The sequence below is a fragment of the Salvelinus namaycush genome, chromosome 23 (genome assembly GCF_016432855.1).
Source record: "Salvelinus namaycush isolate Seneca chromosome 23, SaNama_1.0, whole genome shotgun sequence".
Classification (NCBI taxonomy): Eukaryota; Metazoa; Chordata; class Actinopteri; order Salmoniformes; family Salmonidae; genus Salvelinus; species Salvelinus namaycush.
The window spans coordinates 25,847,603-25,866,000 of record NC_052329.1 but is presented as its reverse complement, the minus strand read 5'-3'; the positions used below and the strand labels follow the sequence as shown (position 1 = coordinate 25,866,000).

The 18,398-nt window shown below is 45.4% G+C and overlaps 1 protein-coding gene across 1 annotated transcript in view; it reads left to right on the top strand.

Annotated features, from left to right (window-relative positions):
* Positions 1 to 537: 537 nt before the first annotated feature.
* Positions 538 to 18,398, top strand: part of brip1 (BRCA1 interacting protein C-terminal helicase 1) — a 31,722-nt gene continuing 13,861 nt past the window's right edge. Inside the window, exons 1-13 of the mRNA XM_038961785.1 lie at positions 538 to 630; positions 897 to 1,008; positions 1,227 to 1,424; positions 3,251 to 3,399; positions 3,718 to 3,867; positions 7,230 to 7,538; positions 9,871 to 10,092; positions 10,368 to 10,567; positions 11,089 to 11,221; positions 11,407 to 11,561; positions 11,749 to 11,917; positions 12,090 to 12,230; positions 12,542 to 12,703. Of these exons, the coding sequence (XP_038817713.1) occupies positions 538 to 630; positions 897 to 1,008; positions 1,227 to 1,424; positions 3,251 to 3,399; positions 3,718 to 3,867; positions 7,230 to 7,538; positions 9,871 to 10,092; positions 10,368 to 10,567; positions 11,089 to 11,221; positions 11,407 to 11,561; positions 11,749 to 11,917; positions 12,090 to 12,230; positions 12,542 to 12,703 (2,193 nt within the window). The remainder of the gene's footprint in view (positions 631 to 896; positions 1,009 to 1,226; positions 1,425 to 3,250; positions 3,400 to 3,717; positions 3,868 to 7,229; positions 7,539 to 9,870; positions 10,093 to 10,367; positions 10,568 to 11,088; positions 11,222 to 11,406; positions 11,562 to 11,748; positions 11,918 to 12,089; positions 12,231 to 12,541; positions 12,704 to 18,398) is intronic.

The window sequence follows — 18,398 nt, the reverse complement described above, 5'->3', positions numbered from 1 at the left end:
TACAGTTAGCTAACAAGCCGTGTATATCAAATTTGTAGATACAAAGGTAAATTAACACCATTCAAACATGAATTTCATTGATATTGTAAATAGCTAGTTCGTTTATGCTTGCTGAAAGTTGTGGTAGATGGAGGCTATACAAGCTAGCAAGGACAGCTAGCTAGTTACCTAGTACTTCAAATCACACAGATAAAAGTGAAAGCGGTTAATTTAGCTTAAGCTAACCTTAAGAAGCAAACAGTCTGTTTCCAGTAGCAAACGTCACATTTTAGCGCTTGATGTTAGTTTTGCTGTGTGCGTTATGACACATTGCTTGCTAGCTCGATAAGCTACCGTAACTAGATGCAGAGAATTATATTTCGCAAAAACCACATAACTAGATCTAGCTAGTTAACTAGTCAGAGCCATATTGTGAGGGGGATGTGACCAATTGATGTGAATTATATTGTCAGTTGCAGCAACATGTAACGTTATTGGCTTCAAGCTTGTTTTTATTTTTTTTCCCAGATAGTATACCAGTTGGACAAGGCAGTCACCATGGCTGCTCCCCCAGTGGAGTACACCATAGGAGGGGTGAAGATACAGTTCCCTTGCAAAGCCTACCCCTCGCAGCTGGCCATGATGAACTCTGTAAGTGTGTAAGCATCACACACTTTTAACCATGGGTGATTTTCAAAAGTCTTTCCTTGATTACTCGTCCTCTCTCCTTGCCTTCTCCTTAAAAGGTCAGAGGGAAGCAAGGAGACTGGAGGATAAGATCTGAGGAGTGGAAAAACTTTTGAGATTCACCCCATATCCCATAAATACTGTATGTAGTTAGCCTACTCTGTGTTATCAGTCTGTTATTGAGTGTGTGACTGACTAACCCCTGTTGTTTTGTGTGATTGTCTCCCCAGATAGTGCGAGGGCTGAATCATGGACAGCACTGTCTATTGGAGAGCCCTACAGGGAGTGGCAAGAGCCTAGCACTGCTCTGCTCTGCCCTGGCCTGGCAGCAGGCACAATATGGTAAGGGTGCTGTTTAGGCAACCTCTTATGAGTTTTGATTCTTGGCTTATTTGCATTCACAAGCAATGCTTTTATTTTACATTTCTGGTCCACATAAAGCATTACTGCATGTAGTGTATATTCAAGTGTAGCATATTCTGCAGCTGTATACTAGAAATCATAGTCTCTGAGGTTAACTGTGATGATGATTCCAGTATGTATGTCCTGTGTGTGTCCAGGTAAGCTTGAACAGGACGGCAGCAGTCCTACAGAGGGTAAGAAGCCAGCTGTCACCACCCCCTGTCAGTGTGCCTGTCATAGCAAACCCGCCAGTGTCCCAGACAACAGGCCCAAAGCACTAGCCACTGTGGTGGTGGACCTCACAGGCTCACCGGAGGTAGTGATGGCACAGAGCTCATCTTCTCCCACAGACCCAGGTAATCTTAGTTGAGAAACAGTAATAGTGAGATTCCTAACCACTTAGCCATCCACTATGTTGGTCAGTGTTAGAGGTCGACCGATTAAGTTTTCATAACAATCGATATTTTTGGACACCGATTATGACCGATTACATTGCACTCCATGAGGAGACTGCGTGGCAGGCTGACTACCTGTTATGCAAGTGCAGCAAGGAGCCAAGGTAAGGTGCTAGCTAGCATTCAACTTATCTTATGAAAAACAATCAATCTTAACATAATCACTAGTTAACTACACATGGTTGATGATATTACTAGTTAACTATCTTGTCCTGCGTTGCATATAATCGATGCGGTGCCTGTTAATTTATCATTGAATCACAGCCTACTTCGCCAAACGGGTGATTTAACAAGCGCATTTGCGAAAAAAGCACTGTTGTTGAACCAATGTGTACTTGACCATAAATATCCACGCCTTTCTTAAAACCAATACACAAGTATATATTTTTAAACCTGCATATTTAGTTAATATTGCCTGCTAACATGAATTTCATTTTAACTAGGGAAATTGTGCCACTTCTCTTGCGTTCTGTGCAAGCAGAGTCAGGTTATATGCAGCATTTTGGGCCGCCTGGCTCGTTGCGAACTGTGTGAAGACCATTTCTTCCTAACAAGGGCCGTAATTAATTTGCCAGAATTGTACATAATTATGATGTAACATTGAAGGTTGTGCAATGTAACAGCAATATTTAGACTTAGGGATTCCACCCGTTAGATAAATTACGGAACGGTTCCGTATTTCACTGAAAGAATAAACGTTTTGTTTTCGAAATTATAGTTTCCGGATTTGTCTATATTAATGACCTAAGGCTCGTATTTCTGTGTGTTATTATATTATAATTAAGTCTATGATTTGATAGAGCAGTCTGACTGAGCGGTGGTAGGCAGCAGCAGGCTCGTAAGCATTCATTCAAACGGCACTTTCCTGCATTTGCCAGCAGCTCTTCACTGTGCTTCAAGCATTGCGCTGTTTATGACTTCAAGCCTATCAACTCCCGAGATTAGGCTGGCAATACTATAGTGCCTATAAGAACATCCAATAGTCAAAGGTATATGAAATACAAATGGTATAGAGAGAAATAGTCCTATAATAACTACAACCTAAAACTTATTACCTGGGAATATTGAAGACTCATGTTAAAAGGAACCACCAGCTTTCATATGTTCTGAGCAAGGAACTTAAACTTTAGCTTTTTTAATGGCACATTTTGCACTTTTACTTTCTTCTCCAATACTTTGTTTTTGCATTATTTAAACCAAATTGAACATGTTTCATTATTTATTTGAGACTAAATTGATTTTATTGATGTATTATTTTAAGTTAAAATAAGTGTTCATTCAGTATTGTTGTAATTGTCATTATTACAAATATATATATATAATAATGACAATTACAATACTGAATGAACACTTATTTTAACTTAAAATAATAGCCGGTATCGGCTTTTTTGGGTCCTCCAATAATTGGTGTCGGCGTTGAAAAATCATAGTCGGTCGACCTCTAGTCAGTGTGACTGGGGGATGCCCAGGGGGTGAATATTTCCATTCTAACCCAGCACTAATAAAACATATGATTCAACAAATGAAGGGCTTGGTGATTATTTTATTAGTTGAATACAGTGTATTCGCGCTGAGTTCGAACAGAAATGTGCACCCCGTTGGGATCACCTCAGGAATGGATTGAGAAAAACCATCTGTACTGCAGTGTAAGTCTTATTCCCAATCCCCTAGCTCAGCTCAGTTTGTACATTTTCAATTCAATACAAATGTTGATACCTTTGTCTCAGTCTGTTCAGTGCCCCCACCACCAGAAGAGTACAAGCCCAAGTCTCTAGCCTCTCGTCTGTCTGACAAGGTCCAGACCTCCCTCACCTCCGAGGATGATGACTTCCAGCCTGATAGGAAACGCATCCGCACCCCTGCCATGGAGCAGAAGGTAGGACACCTTATAGAATTTAATGTATTTTTATGGGTAGCCATATTAACAATAAGTTTAACCATTCTGATTTGTCCCCGTTTCAAGTTCTAGGGCATACAAAATCTGCATGTCTGCTGATTTTCAGTTCTTTGCTGCCTTGAATGCCTAAAGAAGTATTTGACATCTCAGGAACTACTTAAACAAGATATAAAGATCTTATAATCTATGCAGGCCTGTGCTGATAATGATACACCCTTAGTGTTTTATGTTTTTTATAGGACAATGTACAAAATTCAGTCAATAATAACATAAACCCTTACTCTCTGTTTCCCTCAGGGTCGTAAGAGGAGATGCTTGGAGCAGGGAGTGGTGTTTATAGATGATGAGCCAGAAGGAGAGCGGCCAGTGCCTGGAGCACAGACCTGGACTGTGGAGCTGAGTACCCAGGCACAGACTATAGACCTGCCCCTTGATAGAAACTGCTGTGTGAGTACGTCTACTGTATCTTAACTAAGGATATGTTGCCAGTTGCCTGTAAGTGCTGATCTAAATTGATGGACCTTCCCCCTGAGGCGCACTATGTGAGTACTTCTATTCTAAACTAAGGATATGTTGCTTTTTAATGCTGACCTAGGATCAGCTCAACTGATGGTAGGGCTGGGAAATATATTGTGTATACCGGTACAGATCCACATACCGATATGGATTTTTACCGTCTACAAAGATATTTTGATACAGTGCTAAATTTAATGAAAAGTTCTACAAATTGGACTCCTTTCACAGGCAGTTGTGACCTAGTTCTGACATTTCTTGATTTCCTATTTTTTTGGTATTATGTATTGTTTAACATTTTACTGCGTTGTTAGGAGCTAGTAACATAAGTATTTCGCTGCACCCGCTATGACATCTGCTAAACTGTGTACGTGACCAATAAACTTGGATTTGATTTAGTTTGGTTGAGTATAAAACCATCAAAATGTAGAAAGTCCATTCAAATCACTTAGAATTCATTTGTTTCCATCATAGGCTCATGCACTACTCATAAAACATATTTAGAACTGTTTTATTATTCAAAAACATAAAATACATAAAAACCATACCGCCATACCGTTAAAAATGAGGAAAATATTGTGATATGATAATTATTTTGGCCATATCGCCCAGCCCTAACTGATGGACCTGCCCCCTGAGGCACACTATTGTGTGAGTACATCTATTTTAACTAAGGATATGTTGCTTTTTAATGCTGATCTAGGATCAGCTCAACTGACTACCACTTTAATGCCAACCATTAGAATCCATGAAGATAAGTATTTTAGTGTTGTACAGCTACACAATTTTGTTCCGCTACCCAAGTACTACATTGTGTCCACTGGGTGGCAGCATAGCCTATTTAATTTGTGGCTGTGCTCCATTTGGCATTGTTCTCACATTTCTTATGTGCCAAGTGAATGTGTCATGTAATATAGGTTGTGTTTAGAATGCATAAGGCAGGAGGAGAAGGGGGTAAAAAAGAAATGAAGAGGAGGTGGAAGGAGGAGAAAGTTCCCTCCCGCTGTTCATCTTGCGTTCCCCAGCTGATAACTGAACGGCTCCTCTCTGCTGTGAACTGCTGACTGAAGTCATGAATGGGGCTCTTTGATGGGATAGAGCTCCACTTTTAATTAAGAGGGTTTGCCTCGCCTCGCCGCTGATCTGTGAAAGCCAGGGATAAATATTGAATGGGGTTCACCTGCTGGTTACTGAGCCCTGGGACCTAAAGGGATAAACCCATGCTTTCTGAGGAGGGAGGGCTGGGTGGCCATTCGGGGGGCCCCACAACCTCACACCTGTGCCAGTTGCAGACCAGGGTGCATCCCAAATGGGGCACTATTCCATACATAGTCCACTACTTTTGACTAGAGCCCAATGGGCCCTGTTCAAAAGTAATGCACTATATAGGGAATAGCGTGCCATTTGGGATTCACTCCAGAGCAGAGGGGTGATGGCTAGTTTGTGTCATGTCTCCTAAGGTATTTGATCAGGATGGCACTGCAGTCATCTTTTTGAGACTTAGCCAGCCCACCCCCTCCCTGTGTGTGTGTTTTTTTATGTGCACCCCACCTCCCACTGGAATGCATTCCGAACCTTGAAGGTTGAGGACTGATGAGCAAATTGGCGTCCAGCGAGTGGCGCCAGAGAGCCAGCCTGTCCCCGCCAACCCCCCACCACCATTACCTGGCCCCCCGGAGTGTGAGATTACTGTCTCTCAGGTGTCAGCTGTGCAATGCTGAAACCCAAAAGCACATAGGGCTGGAATCGGCTAGGTCTACGTGGCCAAAAGTATACTGAGTGACTGAGAACCACACCAACACCTACATCCAGGGCATGGTTTTGACTGTCGCTGCCCTGACAATAAGGATGACGCTAGTACTGTTTGAAACATACCAAGTGATATCTTTGAGGGGGTTTCTTATGAACACTGTAGGGAGAAGCCACAAGCAAGGTAATATGGTGCCATTTGGGAGGCAGCTTCTGTGAGTCAAGGGGATAAAGAACCCCACCCCTGAGCTGACATGATGAATAAACAGAGGGGCCTCTAGGGTCCCCTAGTAGGATCAGGTTACAGCAGGGCCAGATCATTGGAACAGACTAGTCGGCTTTGCGGCTCCGCTACTCGCCTGGGCAACAGAGCCTGATCACCTTACCTGCTGCTGCTGCCACGTTAAATAGGCCCCTCCGCATGTCCCTCCTCCTACGGCGAGATCATGGCAAATAATTACTTATTCATCGACAGGTGGGGGGAGGGGGCCACTGCTGAAAAGAGACCCTTGTCAAGAGGCAGCAGCAGGAAACTGCTGACAAGGGTATCCCTTTACATGCCTGTCCCCATCCGAGGCGCAGACCGACACGGTTTGGGGCTTCGCTGGGCTCATAGGAGCGAGCAGACACCCCCCTGGAATGGAATGTAGATAACTAACTAATGGGGCCTGATGGTGTTGCCTGCCCTCTGCAACAGACACACAGCGGCTCATTCATTCAACACTGGACAGTTCCACCCACCGCCGCTGCCTGTTGCTCCATGTGTGATGCTGAGAGTGAGAGTGAATACCTGTTCAATCAAGGGAAAAGTGGCTGAGCTCAGTTAGGGTCCCCTAACACACATTGTAATATTGAATGGTTTGAGAAGGAGCGTTAAGGAGGGTTACCTGAACCGCCTGGCCCCTCTAGTCTCAACTGAAGCACCACAGGCTCAGCTAGCTTGATCTGCTGGCAGAGAGGTGTAACACACACCCTGAGCTTTCCTTTATACGGTGAGGGATATAAACCGGTTGGTGCCAGATTGTAAAAGATGGAAGAGAGTGAGGGACTTCTTATTATTTTAAAAGCAGGACTTATGCAGTTACTAAGCTTAAGGTTTATGTTAGTGTTATTGAAAGGGTTGGAGTGTCCCACTTAAAAGAGCTCACCACCTGATTGGTATTGGTTTCAGCAGCGCTGTCGGCTACACTTCACCTGTGTGTCAAGAGAAAGGGACGCCACACATCCACTGTGGTTACTGACAGCCAATTAAAAAGCAGCTACACTTTCACATCCCCAACAATGGCCACATATCAGCTTTCAGTAGTCAGAGAATGTCATCTAACCATGGCTGACAGGCAGTATTATGTGGATACACATTATTGCTATACTTTCCTATATGTTAACTACTAGAACATATAGAGTTCACCAGTTAAGAGATTCATCAGTTGTCTGGTATTGGTCATTACCTTTTTTTTATAGTGAGCAATGTAAAATTGAAGAGATTAAAGAGAACTCTCTTGATCTTGTTCTTTCTCCCCCCATGTCTTCCTCCATGTGTCCACCAGTCCCCCGTGGTGTCCTGCTCTCTCTGCCCCTGTGCCTCGTCAAAAGGCGGCCAGAATGGAGCCGCGGGGAAGTCTTCAAAGGAGAAGGAGAAGGACAAAGAGGGCAAGAAGAAACAAGTCCCCAAGATCTTCTTCGGCACGCGCACCCACAAACAGATCACTCAGATCGCCCACGAGATGAAGCGTACGCTCTACTCCTCCGCCCCCATGACCATCCTGTCCAGTAGGGACCACACCTGTGTTCACCCAGAGGTGGTGCCTCATTCCAACCGCAACGAACGCTGCAAGGAACTGCTGGAAGCCAAGAATGTGAGTAGAGTATAGACACACAGCACATACAGACCTACACATACATAGACCTAATACACACATAGGGTTACAAAGGGAGGGTATATTTCTAGAAACTTTTCTAAGTTTACCAGTAAACTTCTAGAAAATGTGTATCTTTCAAGGATTTTATGTAATCTATCACAAGACATCCGGTTGGTCCTTTTGGTGCTTCAGATTTGTAGAGGTGTCTGTAATTATCTCTGGCCCTCTGTGTGTCCTTATCACATATTAAACATTATAAATAATTAAATATGATTTTCAAATACAGAATAGAATGACAAATCTGTAAAACATTTTCCTAAATATAAACCATCAACGTAGTGAGTATCTGTGGTGTTTAATATGAGGGTTTCATGATATCCTTTATATATTTTTTATACACTTATGTATTTGACTATGTCAGTATGTATTTGTTAATATTTCAGCATCAAAATGAAGGCATTTGTGAAAATAGACAATAGTTGGAAAAGTTGCAGAGTTAATTGAAAATAATGCCATTGTTGATGCTTTTTAAATTAATTAGGCAATTTTCTCTTGAACCATATGGTCTGGTCTATCTGCTAGAAACTCATGGCCAATATAGACACAGATATAAAAAATGAATACTATATATGAATACTTTTTTTAAGTGATTCAAGGTTTCCTCTTAATTACTGAAGATTCCGGTAATTTTGGTAAACTACAGTTAGCTTTGCAACCCTATACACACTTTTTTTTGATCAAACCTGGAATTTTAACTGACGACTGTCCAATTGCTGGCCCGCTTCCCTAACCTCTGGCTCACCTACCGCCATTCTTTGTAGTAACATGATGTCCTCCTTGGTATCACCAATAGGGTCTTGTTGTGTAGAGCCGAGGTCAAGGCCTCTTGGCCTGCTCCACCCTATGGCTTAGACCAGCTCAGCTCCTAGATAGGCTACATTAGTGTTGCCCTGTTACCTCTCAATGGAGGTGGTTGGGCCTGAATTGGATTCTTTTGAATGGAGATTTACCCCAATCCAAATGTGGAAACCAACTCCTCCTCAGAAATGGAAACACACACACCTCCAATCCTGAGTTTGAGTGGTGTTTCTAATCCCAGTGACAGACACTTAAAGGGAGTGAATTCGAGCCGCCTCTGAGCTCTAGAAAGAAAGGCTTCGTAACCCAACCCCACAGTTAAAAGACAGGCAGACAACCCCCGTCACCGTCGCCCCGGGTGGCAATTACATAATATCCCCAATCGGTCAGACAGACTCTCGAGCAGGACGACGAGGCTTCAGACAGGTTTTGTGTCTGATGGGAGACTCTTTATAGTGTTACGGTCCTAACTCCTGTTCTCCTCAAGGTGAGGTGGCTAGTGTAATGAGCACCTATTACTCACACATACACACACACAAATGTGAGACTGATTGTATAATAAGCCCCTATTGCGCTTTCACCAGAGGTGTCTACCTGTCCTGTCCGCCTCAGTCTACAGTCGACACAGTGACAGTGTCACATCCTGATCTGTTACAGAGAATGGGTGTCCCCGCGACAACCCCAGAGGATAGAATGACCACAGCTCCATTGCACTCATCCTACTTCTACCAGCCCTGTTTATCCCTCCACCCCCTCCACTCTCCAGTCCCCTAGGCCCTGTCTAAAGCCAGTCTCTTGTTACAACACTATACACCCCACTTTCTGGCTTTGACTGAGCTCAATTGGGTAAGACTCCTCTGTTGTGCTTTCTCTTTTTGTGGAGTCATGAAGTCAAATCACACCCCTAAGCTGCCATTGCCCCAATATAACAATTACTTGAGTGGACGCTAATCCTTTCACTTTCGCCACACACACGCACAAACACACACACACTGAACCGTTTGAAACAAAACTGTTTTAAGTGCCGAAGTTTATCCTTGATGTCTGGCAGAAAGTGAGGGCTCACCCACCGCTTTGATAGCTGATTTTCCATGCCTTTGGCGGTAACGGAGCATAGTCATCACGTGTGTGTGTCACTGGGGAGCTGGCTGGTTGTGGCATGGTGGTATTTGAGGCGCCTCTGATGACCAGGTAATGGGTCTTCGGACATATACACACACTCAATATAGGCTGATACCAACATCAACTCTTCTGGCATTACCAATATCTCAGGGAATTTGTTACAATATTGTTTGGGGCGGGGGTAAATTCCAACCAACAGACTCATGTATTATGTGTGTAAACCATGATGAAGGTCTATTGACCAAAGTGTCGGTTCTGAGAGGTCCTCAAGTGAAGTAAATAACTTTTCATGTGTGTATTGTCAAGGATGAAAACAACCCCTCCTCTCTCTTTTTCCTACCACACGCAGGGCGTGTCGTGCCGTTTCAAAAACGGCGTGCACAAGATGCAGGACCAGAACACACTGCAGTGGGTCCATGGTCTCCACCAGGCCTGGGATATAGAGGACCTGGTTCGGCTGGGGGGCCGGCTGAGGGCCTGCTCCTACTACGCTGCCAGGGACCTCATGCAGGAAGCCTGTATCGTCTTCTGTCCCTACAACTACCTACTGGACCCCCTCATCAGGGAGAGCGTGAGTCGGGCTGGGGCGAGGAGGATGCAGGGTGGGGCGAGGGATGGAGGGAATTGTTGTTGGAGTGAGGGATGAGGATGTAGGCCAGAAGAAAGGTGGTTTCACACATTGAAGTATAGATGTGTTATCCTTTACTTTTAGCTGAACATATTCTTTGACCACCACCTGGTCAAACCCACTGCATGTCTACTGGGGGAGAAAAGGAGTGAGGGGAGGCTATCTGTCTCTGTATGTCATATTTTCCCCTCCTGCCCTTCCCCTCTCCCCCCCTGCAGATGCAGATCAACCTGAAGGGTCAGATCGTGGTTCTGGATGAGGCCCACAACATAGAGGACTGTGCCAGGGAGAGTGCCAGCTACACCCTGAACAAACCCCAGCTGCTGTCTGCCCGGGAGGAGCTGGACGGCATGGTGACCCATAACATCAGACGCTCCAACCACGAACCCCTACGTGCCTTCTGCTGCTCCCTGCTCAAGTAAATAGACCCTAACCCCTCTGGGTAGACCCTAACCCCTCTAGGTAGACCCTAACCCCTCTAGGTAGACCCTAACCCCTCTAGGTAGACTCTAACCCCTCTGGGTCTTCTGCTGCAGCCTGCTCAGGTAAGACCTCCCTCTCATCACCTCCTCCCCTACTGAAACTACAGCAGTGTTTCTCTACCTGTCTATTCCTGGTGCATGTTTTTCTTTCTAGGCCAGCACAAGCACAACTGGTCTAATCAAACCGTCTTGGTTAAACATTTATTTAAATGTAATCAATACTTCTAAAGAATATCTTCACTAGACTTTCCTCAATATCAAACAGTATTTCTAAGATGGCGTCCTCTCACTCTCTCTCTCTCTCTCTCTCTCTCTCTCTCTCTCTGTCTGTCTGTCTGTCTGTCTGTCTGTCTGTCTGTCTGTCTGTCTGTCTGTCTGTCTGTCTGTCTGTCTGTCTGTCTGTCTGTCTGTCTGTCTGTCTGTCTGTGTCTGTCTGTCTCTTCCTCCTGTGGTGTAGCTGGATGCAGGAGAGCTGCAGTGTTCTGGCTGAAAGGGAGTATGAGATGTCTTGTAAGGTGTGGAACGGCAAGGAGGTTCTGGGACTCTTCCACACCATGGGCATCACTGCTGACACTTTTGCCATGCTGCAGGTCAGATAATGTTGTTGACCACCTGGGTCTCCGCTCACCTGTCTCTCAGTCCCTGTCTTTTGATCTCTCACTTTCACCCCCTTTTTCTTTTTTGTTTCAAGGTTTGTGTGTTTAGAAAGGAGGTCTACAGCATCTCTCTTTTCTCTCCCCATCTCTCTCCCTCCCTCATCTCTCCCCCGGTATAGAAACACCTGGCAGCGGTGTTGGAGAAGGAGGAGCGAGTTGGGCTGGTGAACGGGAAAGAGGACACAGTGGAGGTCCCCACCATCAGCTCAGCCAGCTCCTCTGTCCTCAAGAGTCTCTTCATGGTGCTGGACTTCCTCTACAGGGATAAGAGCAGGTCAGAGGCAGTCTGTGAACAAGTCTTTAACAATCAGTCAATATTTGTATTGTCTTAATTGGAAAATGTGTATTGTAGTCAGGGTGGAAAAACAAGAGCAACACAAGAACATACTACAAAATACATTATACAAACACTTTTCGATCACTGACGAACACTTCTGTCGTGGTCATGTTCTCGTGGTCAGGTTTGCAGAGGACTACCGCGTGGCGCTGCAGCAGTCCTACACCTGGACCACTGCTCCAGACGTGCCAGATGCTCAGGGCTTCTTCGCCAGGCCCAACCGCCGACGCCACAGTGCCAAGACCAAGACCCTCGTACACACACTCAGCTTCTGGTGCCTCAACCCTGCTGTGGTGAGTAGCAGGGAGGATGTACTGTATACCGTTTATTTGGGGGGGGGAAGTAGCTGTTACTCAAAAGTAGCGTATTATTATATTACTTTGAGCGCTGCATGTCCTAAGGGGTGTGGTCTTTGTGTGTGTGTGTGTGTGTGTGTGTGTGTGTGTGTGTGCGCGCGCGTGACAGGCGTTCTCAGACCTTTCGGACAGTGTTCACAGCATCGTGCTGACCTCAGGCACATTGTCTCCTATGGGATCCTTCTCCTCAGAGCTGGGGGTCAAGTTCTCTATCCAGCTAGAGGCCAGCCACGTCATCAGCAAGTCACAGGTCAGTAGAAATCTCTGCCTTCATTTCAGCCTCTCAACTGATGTTCTGGGTGGTGATTTTATCATAGTATCCAGAAACAGTCTGATTGATGATTAACTATGCTCAGAAAGGAACTGGACTATGTAGCCAAGCAAAAAAAGCCCAAACCAATAAGATTTGACTGGGTCTTGTCCTTCATGAATTTGATCCTGACAGAAGGGCATCTTTACCCCCTCAATGTATAAACAGTCAAATCCTGCATGCTTGTCAGTTGGTATACCCCTGCTCAGTGTGTTCAGTCAGTGTCTGACGTGTCCCTGTCCTTCCGCCAGGTGTGGGTGGGTACGCTGGGCTCTGGGCCCCAGGGGAGGAAGCTGTGTGCCACCTTCCAGCATGCTGAGACCTATGCCTTCCAGGATGAGGTGGGAGCCCTGCTGCTCAGGGTCTGCCAGGCCGTTGGAAGGGGAGTGCTCTGCTTTTTGCCCTCCTACAAGGTAAGACCAGTCTCTTTGCTAAAGTTAGTTCGGGGAGGTTTGAAACATTTCCAATTGATTTTTGTTTTCCGTATGCAAAACGTTTTGCTTAAGAACCACTGAGCTGATGTGATCCTTCACTCACCACTCTTTCTCTTGTTTAAAAACGTCTTCAGCTCCTACCGTTTACCACCAGGAGGGGCTAGAGACCACATATTGAGTTTGAACGTTTTAATGTACTCTTATGCCATCCTTGCTGTGTATAAGCACATTTGGCACAATTGGTATGAGAAGGAAGTTGAGTTAATAAGTAGAGTAGAGACATTTTGTTTGATTTCAACAGAAAGATGCATAAGATGTCGCCGACAGACATGGCAGCTCTGCTTCTGATATCATATTTACATAAGTATTCAGACCCTTTACTCAGTACTTTGTTGAAGCACCTTTGGCAGTGATTACAGCCTTGAGTCTTCTTGGGAATGACGCTACAAGCTTGGCATACCTGTATTTGGGGAGTTTCTCCCATTCTGCAGATCCTCTCAAGCTCTGTCAGGTTGGATGGGGAGCGTCGCTGCACAGCTATTTTCAGGTCTCCAGAGATGTTCGATCGGGTTCAATTCCGGGTTCTGGCTGGGCCACTCAAGGACATTCAGAGACTTGTCCTGAAGCCTCTTCTGCGTTGTCTTGGCTGTGTGCTTAGGGTTGTTGTCCTGTTGGAAGGTGAACCTTCGCCCCCAGTCTGAGGTCCTGAGAGCTTCAGCAGGTTTCCTTCTCTAGACTCCCGAGGGCTCCCGAGTGGCGCAGCGGTCTAAGGCACTGCATCTCAGTGCAAGAGGCGTCACTACAGTCCCTGGTTCGTAACCAGGCTGTATCACATCCGGCCATAATTGGGAGTCCCATAGGCCTGCGCACAATTGGCTCAGCGTTGTCTGGGTTTGGCCAGGGTAGACCATCATTGTAAATAAGAATTTGTTCTTAACTGACTTGCCTAGTTAAATAAATGTTAAATAAAAAAATTAAATAGGCAGGTGTGTGCCTTTCCAAATCATGTCCAATCAATTGAATTGACCACAGGTGGACTCGAATAAAGTTGTAGAAACATCTCAAGGATGATCAATGGAAACAGGATGCGCCTGAGCTCAATTTCGAGTCTCATAGCAAAGGTTCGAATACTTATGTAAATAAGGTATTTCTGTTTTTGAATTTTTATACTTTTGCAAAAATGTCTAAACCTGTTTTCGCTTTGTCATTATGGGATATTGTGTGAAGATTGATGAGGATTTTTTTTCTATTAAATCCATTTTAGAATAAGGCTGTAACGTAACAAAATGTGGAAAAAGTAAAGGGTTCTGAATACTTTCTGAAGGGACTGTACACTTGAATAATGTTTACATACTATTTTACTCATGTTATATGTATATACTGATTTGTGTGTATTGTTGTGAATTGTTAAATACTACTGCACTGTTGGAGCTAGGAACAGAAGCATTTTGCAACACCCACAGTAACATCTGCTAAATATGTGTATGTGACCATTAAAATTAGATTTTGATTTGAGTGACAAAGGAAGAGGTCCTAAGAGTCCATATATGGTGAGCAGCTATAATGTAGAGTTAATAGTTATCTCTTAAATAGCGGTAAGCTAACAAATACCTTACATAAAACCCTGTATCCCCTTTCAGTTAACCAGACACTTCTAAGGGCCCATTGATAAATACTTGGTCCTCCTTTGTTTGTTATGCTTTCCTCCATCAATAATAGATTTCCATTCAGTCTCTGTCACCAGTCCACTTAGGGACCAGCTGGCTCACTCATGTCACTGTTGGCGTGTTGGTGCTCACACGTGCACACATACGAGAGTGTTACATGTGAAGGTTTGTTAGCGTTTTTGCATAGCGCTGCATACCTTTGTGTGGCTACTTGTGTGCCTGTTTAGTGTCTTGCATTGCACTCATTCTTTATGCTTATACAATAGGTCTATGGTTTGTATTTGACCCTTTGGTGTTGTCAAAGCTCCAGGTTTTCCTCTAGCTGACTATCCAGTTGAGACTATATCAATGATATCAGAATATGAAAGGAAAGCTGACAGTCTCCTCTTAGGATCCAGTTTTGTCTCTTTCCCCTCTCATTTCCCCCCCTGCCATGACGCCAGGCAGGCAGAGACAGCCACAGAACAACTGGGTGGATATTGTGTATTATTGATGGCTAGTGTAGGAGCTCTATGTCCTCTGTGCATTAATATTTAATGTGCAGACATTCGGAGCTTAAAGATGAAGAGATGAGGGGCTACTTGGGGTATTAATTGGAGAGTCTGAGGCCCTCTGGAGCCGGTGAGTCGTGTGTGTGTGTGAGACAGAGGATGGGTCATCTCCAGGCTCACCTCTTGTCAGTGTGTCTGGGTGATGCCTATCGGAGAGGCTGCAGTACTGAGAGACAGAGGCCCCAGTCACACAGTACTAAGATCACACAAAGGCCGTAGAGGCGTCCTCCTTCCCTCTCGGCTCTGTCTGTCACCCTCTGACAGATACACACACTCCTGGCAGACACACTCTGAATGTGCATACGCACACAGAACATACATTACAACTCAAGAACACACAGTTAAAGGTTCTCTCTCTCACGCTTGCACGCACGTGTGTGTGTGGGCATACACACACTCTCATGCAGACATTACACACTCAGACATCTCCCAGAACCCTCCTGGAGCTGTGGTTTGTAGCACTTGAGCCTCAACAGCCCCCCAGTTAATGCCCATTAAAACCACGGTACCCCTCTGCCCGCGCCTCGCCGTCTGGACGCACCGCTAGAGGAAAGGGACAAAACACACCATTGGGGGTTGAGAAGAGAGGGGTGGAGAGGTGGGTTTATTAAAAACTGGGATTTGCAGAGGTTAAAAGATTGCAGGGAAACGCAAGATGCTTTTAAAGCAGATTGAGATAAGGGCCATTAGGAGTGATGTCGCCTAGCTGTCTGTGAAGACGCAGCCGCGCTGGCGCCTGAAGGGGGCTGAGGATGAGGCTGGGGGCATGCTCTCACACACACACACACACACACACGTCCGCCCTGCTGTCTCCCAGTCACACTTCGAGATTATTACTCAGCGTAAGGTGTGCGGTCATCTCTACAGTGTGTGTCTGTGTTTGTGGGCTCAGACAGGCACATATCCGTCTTTAATGTTCCAGCTGAGATGATGTTTTATATGGCCTTTTACAGTGGAAACAACTGCTGTTGTAGGCTAAATGTTTCACTAAGCTACAGCGTTGAGGAGGCAAAGCATTAAAGGGGAGTTCCACTCAAACTATATTTTTATATTTTTTTCATTAGTCCATTGTTGATACAGTCCCAAAATGTTTTGCATGTCAGTGGTCACGTTTTCAAGATATTGGACTTTCAAGAAGCAAAGTGTCACCGTCCACAACATCATGATAATGCGTTTTGCAGTGGAGTTTCCCTTTAGACCCCTGTCTGTGCTTACTAACAGCTAACCATTCTGGAGAGATTGACACCAAGAAGATCTTCAATGCTTAACTTGACAGCCCAAACTTCACTCTCGAAGTGTGGACACCAGGGGAGGGGTTGGGGTGGCAGTGGCAGGTGGCGTGGAAGCAGTGGCACCACTCTTGGTGTGATTGTTGCTGTCATATTTAAACGGCTGAATAATTCAAGGCTGCAACACGTCTCCCGTTAATGTTTAATTAATACTACCGTCGCCCAAGACCACCTCCATTATTTATCAGGCGCTAGGAGAACAGTGACGTGTCGCAACACAGCCCACCGACACTGGGGGGAGCGGAAAGAGGTGAAATATGGAGATTTTGGGGGCATGGAGGGAGCGAAGACGTGCGAAAGAGAGAGGAAGTCTACACTTCAATACCTAAGAGTGGCACTCGACCCTCCAGACCAGACAAAGTAGAGATCCGGCCCACTCTACCATGTTGTTTATGACCAGAAGCTGAGCGACTCGCTCACACACATACACCATACCCAGAAATCGCCATGAATTATTCACTGTTAGTTGTGCCTGTTTGTTACTCTGAGACTGGCTAAATACTGTAGTCCTCCTCTTTCCATGTTGTGTGGACCAACAGCATCTCAGGGCTGCTGTGGAACCTTATGGCATGTTTTGAATGAGGGGCCTGCTAGCACTGCCCTGCTGGAGAGCCAGTGGTTGTGGACTACACATTGCCACTTGGGGCCGGGGGTTTGATTCCCATGTTTGCAACCTTCTTCAGTTTCTATTTCCTTCATATTTGTCTAAATTAAGTACAATACCGTTAAATTCAAAAGGAGCCATTTTACTTTGAAATGTGTGTGGTGGTTTATCCTCTGTGGGGGTGCGCTGGGTCGTTCCTGTCGTGTTTGTGCACCTGGGCACCAGCCGAGTGTGCAGATTGACATTTGCCATAGCGCTTCAGTAGACCGCCCCAGACCAATGTGAGCCCAGTAGATACACCACCTCCCTGTCAGATAATGCCCTTAAATGAGTCATGGCCAAGTTACACACACCATGGCACACCATGGCGTCCTTCCATTCATACTCTCTGTACTACGTGTGGACTCAGAAGCATAAACTCTACACAGGTCCTCTCTTTGGTGTTCATAGGTTGCTTGTACATAGTTCTTGCAACATTTCATTAGCTGTCATTAGCTGTTGGATCAGTTGGAGGTCAAGGTGAGCTGTCTGGCAGAGGAGACGAGCCTAGATGAATAGCTAGGTGATTGTCATTTGTCTGCCTGCCTTTCCATAAAGTAGTGTAGCACAGTCTCCTCTCCTAGACTTAGCCAGCCCTCCTTGTCTCCCTGCCAGGTCCCCAGTGTCCGGTCTGAAGTCACGAGCTCTGATGGTCGGCTACTGAGTAGCAACCTAGCGGTGCCAAAAGCCCTGGTCTGCCCTAGAAAGCCTATGTAAATTATGATCGCCAGAATGGCCAAACAAAATGTTTTTAGACGGGCGTTGTGCCATTCAGCCCACTGAGGTATAAGGTTCAGCGATATGGCGCGCTTCAAATTCAAATACTTCCGGCTTCATGCACCATCGGTTGCATAGGAATACGTGGATGACGTCAGCGCTATCACTAGCTACTGGTTTTAATGTCTATGCTCCCTGCCTATTCTCTGCCCTGCCTCGCCTCGTCACCTTTGAACCCGGCTCTACTCAGTCAAGATTAAGGAAAATGTGCTCGTAATTAAATGGCAGCATCAGTCGGGGCAACAAGACACAGAGTGTTTGTCCCAAATGGCACCCTGTTCCCTATCAAGTACACAACTTTTATGGTCCGGGTCAAAAATAGTGCACTATAAATGGAGTAGGGTTCTATTTGGTTCACAGCCAGAGTGATGTTTACTCTTAGTGTCTGAGAGATAAAAACATTAGGGACCATTACCCTGGGCCCTGCTGCAAGCCAAGGGGCTCCTGCTGGAGTGGCACTGACTGGATTGTATTTCACCCTCCGCTTTTATAAGGACTTTACAAATTACAGCTCAGGGAATGTAAACAACAAGCTCTGTACAAGGACCGTTTGTGCTGTTCAAGTGCATGTGTTCCTTCTGTGTCTCAAATGGGACACTACTCCCTATATAATGCACTACTACCATGTCCCATAGGCCTCTGGTCAAATGTAGTGCACTATATAGGGAATAGGGTGCCATTTGTGACGCATACCCTGTGTTTTAAGAGCCCTGGCTGGCCTTTTATTATTGGGTTACGCTTCCCTTG